We start from the raw sequence: 6,726 nt of genomic DNA, 5'->3' as shown, positions 1-6,726 counted from the left end.
GGAGATATCGCCCGCAGAGTTTCTGCCTTCTCTCCAATGCAATGGAACTGGATGGCACTCGGCTTGTGGTGCTCAAAGTGCCAAAGAAATACATTTGATAAACTCAACAGCATCGTCTCTTTCCAGAAATCATGACCCCGTTACTCAAGATAATCCACAGACCTTGTTATGGACACTGAACTCTCTATAACAATCCCCCATATCTCTGCTGCTATGACTGTAATATGTACTGTTATTGTGGTTTTTTCTGTATTTATCTGTCGCTTATGATGTTCAATGTTGGACCATGGCTTATGTATGAACTGTACTGAAAACAAATTCCACCAGCCTGGCTGTGTGGTCATTAAATAATCTAATCTAATCTAATCTAATTCAAGAGAAGGCAGACATCTCTGCGGCCGATATCTCCAAAACTCAGGCAACTATCCCAAAACGATATGGATGGATAAATAGCACTACAGGTCAGAGGGAAAATATGTATTTTGAATTTTAGGGTGAGCTGGCCTTTTCACTTATTAGCTTGAATGTTTAACTATCTCCTGCAACACCTGAATGCACAGACTTTTGGGATATTAGCTTCTTGAGATGATAGCTACAGTCCCCGCTCGCAGCGGAGGCGGGAGGGGCGTGCGTGTGTGAAGCGGTCAGACCCCCTGGATTAGAAAAGTAGAGAAAAAAACATCAGCCATACCAATTTACTGCCAAATGCTTTGGGATTCAACATATTACCATGCTTGGTCAGAAAAGGTTGCCAGATCGCTTTTGAGAAATAAAGTCATCAGGGGGGTAATATTCTACAATATTCCATGTTGAATAGGGCTGTGAATCTTCACTGGCCTCACGATTCGATTCAATTCGATTACGATTCAGAGGGCTACGATTCGATTCGATTACGATTATCGATGCATCTCGATGCATCTTAAATCGATGCATCACTTTTTTTTCCCAATACATGATTTATTTTTTCTCACTTTCTTTTTTCTCATTGTGTGGCTACTTTTAAAATAAAAGTGCATTTGGAATTGCATTGTATTATGATCCATAATTAAAATAAACAACTGCATGTACTTCCATTATATTTTATTTGATTATAAAAAAAAGAAAAAAGAAAAAAATAATAATAATCGATTTTTGACATGTGAATCGATGCAGAATCGTGCACGTCCGCATCGCGATGCATCTTATACTCGATTATTTTTGACACCCCTAATGTTGAATGAAGTGGCTGTGAGCCACCGATTAAAGCTTGCCGAGCCGCATGCAGCTCCCGAGCCGCGCGATGAGCAACACTCCATTAAGACAGCGTAACCCTCCTTGTTGTGTTTACAGGTAATAGCCTCAGTGTTGATGTTGACCAGAGAGATCGGTGACAACAAGACTCTCACTGTCAAGTCCAGCTACCACACAGAGTACCAGCACTCACGTAAGGAGGAGATGAAACCATGCCATGCAAAACCTGAATGTTTTGGCATCTTGTGACATTTGCCACCAGCATAATTATGTAAATTACAAAGTATATGTCTGAGTAGATTAGATTATTGTCACTTCTGTAATGTCTCTAAAAACTACATTTTCATCTTCAAACTTCAACCATTTTATACACTGGGAAAAGGATAAAGTTACACACTGAAACAGTCAAATACATGGAGACATAGGATAGGATATGTAGGACATAGTTTAACTGCAATTCAATGTGTTCATAGTTGACGGCGATCGAAAAAAACATAAATAGACTGGAACTCTAGGCCTAACACCCTCCATCAGTCCTGGTGTAGCCATTCTCTGCTGACAATAGAGACATGGCATGTCTGGGAATGCCCACAAAATGTTAAACGGCTGGCGCGCGAGTGGGGTAAAACCGCCCATATATCTCATGGGCTGACTCACCAAAAGACGGTGCTGCGGCTCTAAAGTACATGTTTGGGGGTTCTAGAGCAGAACACAAGATGTCTGCTCAGATGTGCGTTTACTGCGGTGGTTAAATCCCAGATCGTGTGCCTGGGCTGGGCTATCAGCTCAATTCTAACTATGCTGAATGGATAGAACGGGGGAATTTACCCCACCCTGACCCTGCCCACAGGCTAACCCAGCATCTATTGTGGGCGTTCCTAGAGCCTGTATGGGCGTTCCCAGACATGTGGACTGTCTCTATGGGTACACCTTGTAGTTGTACTTTTCCAAATGTTGAACTTATCCACTACACTGTATCCACTGAGCCCATCCTGCTCCACCTCAGACACACCTGACTTCCTGCGCGAGTGGCAGACGTCTCCGGTGGTCGACTCGGGCCTCAGCTCCACCTCCAACTCCTCGTCGGCCAGCCTGGGCGGCGGCAGCAGCACGGCAGGCAGCGTGGGCCACCTGCCCCTCGTTACCCCCGACGACCTGGAGGATCTCGACGACACGCCCAACGAAACTGACGAGAAGACTAACAAACTCATCGAGTTCCTCGCCACCAGGTACACACATACACACAAACACACACACACACACACACACAGACGCATCTTCAGAGATGTACTGCACAGTTTGTTTGTGTGTGTGTGTGTGTGTGTGTGTGTGTGTGTGTGTGTGTGTGTGTGTGTGTGTGTGTGTGTGTGTGTGTGTGTACATGTGCATCTGGGTGCGAGGAGATATGTTTGCAAGTAGAGCTGCAACGATTGGTCGATGGACAGAATCGATTCATCATTTCGCCTCATTTTAAGGGGGGAAAATAACTCAAATTCTCTTGTTCCAGCTTCTTAAATGTGAATATTTTCTGCTTTCTTTAGTCTTCTATGACAGTAAACTGATTCTTTTTGGGTTGTGGACTGTTGGTCAGGACAAAATAAGACATTTGAAGATGTCATCTAGGACTTTGGGGAGAAAGTGATAAGAAATGTTCGCCGTTTTCTGACATTTTATAGACCAAAGAATTATACGATTAGTCGAGAAATTAATCCACAGATGAATCGATAATGAAAATAATCGTTGGGTGCAACCCTATATGCAAGTGTTTTCGTTTTGTTTCTGTGAGTATGTGTGTGTGTTTTGTGTATGGCGGTCGGACCATGTGGTGTGTGTGTGCACCTATGCAAGTGTGTGTGTCTGTGTGTGTAACCTGTGTGTGATGGTGCCGGTGGTGGGTATACAGCGCTTGGAGTACTGTGTTGTCATTGCTCAGAGCGTTGGGCCCCCTGTGGGTGCACGAGGACATCACACCAAAGAACCCCAACTCCAAAAGCACAGATCAGCTCGCCAGCTTCCTGCGCCACATCATGTCCGTCTTCAAGGAGTCCAAGTCAGGTGAGAGAAAGCTTCCATTTCTGCACCAACCAAGAATCAGAATCAGAATCAGAAAGACTTTAATGATCACAGAACACACATAGCATAAAATAAACAGTAGTAAATGTGATAGTAAGCAAAATAAGCAGAATAAGAACACAACATAGCATAGAATAACAGTAGAAAATGCGATAGAGCAAAAATAAGTAGAATACGTCTAAAGTAAGCAAAATAAGTAGAGTAAGTATACATTACGTGCCAATTATCTTTATTGCACACTGGACTTATATTGTCGGCTTGCCCTATACGTTACACGTGGCTCAGCCAGGCACAGTTAACCTATCAGCTGGCTCAGTCTCAGGGAGACTGAGCGCCTCCGAGGTGCTCTTTTAAGAGAGGCATTAAAGAGTCCAATGGTCACAGGCAGGAATGATTTCCTGTGCCTCTCCGTATTGCATCTAGGTGGAATCAGTCTCTCACTGAACGTGCTCCTGTGTTTGACTAGCACGCCATGGAGTGGGTGAGAGTCATTGCTCATGATGGAGCGTAGCCTGGACAACGTTCTCTTCTCCGACACCGCTGTCAGAGAGCCCAGGTCCAGCCCCACAATGTCCCTGGCCTTATGGATCAGTTTGTTGAGTCTGTTGGCGTCCGCTGCCTTCAGCCTGCTGCCCCAGCACACAATAGCATACAGGAAGGCCTAGCCACTACCGACTCATAGAACATCCTCAGCATGGTCCGGCAGACGTTGAAGGACCTCAGCCGTCTCAGAAAGTAGAGACGGCTTTGCCCCTTCTTGTAGAGTGCATCAGAGTTCTTAGCATTAGGCCTTGCTCCTGAAATAGCAAAAAGTGATTTGAAAGACAGGCTGGGTATTGTTTAAAAAATTACCATACCAGTACTGGTAAAGTGATACTAATACAATTTATTGTTATTAAAATGCTACCTTTATTGATATGACATCTATTAGTGTTATAGGACTATATAACAGCTTGGGTAGTCATTTCGACGATGAAACTCTATTCCCTTGTGTATCTTTCCATGTGTCTCTATGCATCTGTGTGTTTCTGCAGACTTCATCATGTGTCTCTATGCATCTGTGTGTTTCTGCAGACTTCATCATGTGTCTCTATGCATCTGTGTGTTTCTGCAGACTTCATCATGTGTCTCTATGCATCTGTGTGTTTCTGCAGACTTCATCATGTGTCTCTATGCATCTGTGTGTTTCTGCAGACTTCCACCTGGAGCAGCAGCTGAGCGACGTGGCCTTGCAGACGGCTCTGTGCAGCTCCTCGCGTCACTACGCCGGACGCTCTTTCCAGATCTTCCGAGCCCTCAAACAGCCAATCAACGCCCACGCCGTCTCCGACCTGCTGTCCCGACTCGTGGAGGTGGTGGGAGAGCACGGGGATGAGGTGCAGGTGAGAGGGAGAGAGGGAGAGAGAGAGAGAGGAGAGAGAGAGAGAGAGAGAGAGAGAGAGAGGGAGAGAGAGAGAGAGGGAGAGAGAGAGAGAGAGAGAGAGAGAGAGAGAGAGAGAGAGAGAGAGAGAAGCCATTGAGAGAACCATTCCAACTTTCTGTGCACATATAATAGCTCTGCATTTTTCTGTTTGTGTATTTAAACCAAAAATACTTCTATGTTTCAGGGCTATGTGATGGAGGTGCTGCTGACACTAGAGTCAGTGGTGGTGAATCTAGCCGAATGTCTGAAGAACAGTGACCTTATGGCGGCTTTAACCAGGTAGGCGTGTCCTCCAAATTGAAGAAACATCTGCATTTGATTTGATTTGATTTTTAATTCATTTTGGACAAAAATAAGTAAACATGCTAAAATATCCATATCCTATCTGTACTCTGTAGAGGATATGACCTGAAAGTGCAGTATTGAAAAAGGCTTATTTAAGTGGTTGCATTGTAGAAAATAGATCAACCGATAGATAAACTGAACAAAGTCTGTGATTTTGTAAAGGTTCTACATTCACAACAGTTATATTGACTTGTTATTCATTTCATTGTGTCTGTTTTATAGGACCTCCTCTCCTGACTTCTTGACGAGTGATAAACTGATGAACAGGAAGAGCACTGGTCAGCTGAATTTCCCTGGCCCAGGATTTGGTGGTCTATCGTCACAGCGGCACCAGCGCTCGTACTCCGTCCCCAAGAAGTTCGGCGAGTGTGGCAACCAGTCCAATGATCCGCCTCGCAGCGCTACTCTGGACCGCATCCAGGCAAGCGCTGCCTGTCTGCCCATCTGCCCAGTCTCTTAAGCTGCGTTCACACCGACCTATTAAAGTTTTTCGCTGGCATCGAGTTTACATACAAAGTCAATGCAAACGAGCGATTGAGCGTATATTCGCCCGGGAGAAGAATCGCTGGGCGTCCGAGCGACAGAGACAGAGCGATAGGGAGAAAATTTGCTCGTCGCCCGAGATGAAATATCCCAACTCAAGCGAAATTTCGCTGGCATCAGTCGCTCACTGTTCAACGCTGATTGGCTGCCGTGTTGAGAGTGAGTCAAGGATCACACTGGCTTGGAACAAACCGCTGGTTTATTGTGTGGCAACAAACCGCATTGACAGTTGATTGACAGGCTGACTGTCAAGCTGACATGAAGTGAAGTCTGTACTACCGGTATAGAGCTCGCGTTAGGAGCACGCTGATAGGCTTAGCTTGTAAACAACTAGGGTGGCTTGTAGTGGACAAATATCATGACATTGCGTAACGTTATAGCCCCCAGATGTCCGTCAAGTATTGTGCCTATTGACGAGCGATTTAAACAGAGCGACAGAGCGATTCCAAAGGGTTGAATCGAGCGACAGAGAGAAAAATAAATATCTCGGTGTGAACACAGCTTTACTGTATTGTTTGTATAGACTTGATTAATATACATCACACTTAAAGGAACACTCTGCTGATTTTCAACCAGCAAATTACGAAATCATTACAAAATCAACTCAAATCAACTCTCAATAACTGTCAAACTAAACGAATGTCTGCAAAACTGTTTACAGTTTTCGGATATGTGTGAGATCATGTGCAACATAAATCAGCATTGTTTTTCGGTGATGTTCTCCTTTCAACTGGGTTTTATTTTATTGTCATTCTACAGGCCTGCACCAATCACGGCCTTGCGCGAACAGGAAGAACCCCTGGCTCCTGCTCGTCCTCAACCAATCGCATCGACCCCAGCGTACTGTCCGATCCCGCCCATGTGTCCCATCCTTCGTCGATACTAGCCACAGTCTTCTGGGTGGCGGTGTCACTCATGGAGTCTGACTTCGAGTTTGAGTATCAGATGTCACTTCGCCTTGTTCACAAGCTCCTCTCAAAGGTAGATAGATCCTTTTTTCATGTCCGAGGGGAAATTGTGTAATTGCAGCATCAAAAATTAAGACAGGGATCAAATTAAATGAAAAATGAAAAATGAAAAATAAACATAAACTTGTATGGTGAATGTTCAAG

General features: G+C 44.7%; 1 protein-coding gene across 1 annotated transcript in view; it reads left to right on the top strand.

Annotated features, from left to right (window-relative positions):
- Nucleotides 1-1,329: 1,329 nt before the first annotated feature.
- Nucleotides 1,330-6,726, top strand: part of LOC310772146 (protein furry homolog) — a gene marked incomplete at both ends in the record, with an annotated part of 8,173 nt that continues 2,776 nt past the window's right edge. The window contains 7 exons of the mRNA XM_083664594.1: nucleotides 1,330-1,423; nucleotides 2,237-2,459; nucleotides 3,134-3,285; nucleotides 4,498-4,685; nucleotides 4,911-5,005; nucleotides 5,294-5,492; nucleotides 6,374-6,595. Of these exons, the coding sequence (XP_083520720.1) occupies nucleotides 1,330-1,423; nucleotides 2,237-2,459; nucleotides 3,134-3,285; nucleotides 4,498-4,685; nucleotides 4,911-5,005; nucleotides 5,294-5,492; nucleotides 6,374-6,595 (1,173 nt within the window). The remainder of the gene's footprint in view (nucleotides 1,424-2,236; nucleotides 2,460-3,133; nucleotides 3,286-4,497; nucleotides 4,686-4,910; nucleotides 5,006-5,293; nucleotides 5,493-6,373; nucleotides 6,596-6,726) is intronic.

The sequence above is a fragment of the Poromitra crassiceps genome, assembly GCF_964638095.1.
Source record: "Poromitra crassiceps genome assembly, contig: HAP1_SCAFFOLD_2094, whole genome shotgun sequence".
NCBI classification, from domain to species: Eukaryota; Metazoa; Chordata; class Actinopteri; order Beryciformes; family Melamphaidae; genus Poromitra; species Poromitra crassiceps.
Note: the sequence above shows the minus strand (reverse complement) of the source record. Positions and strands in the feature narration are given on the sequence as shown.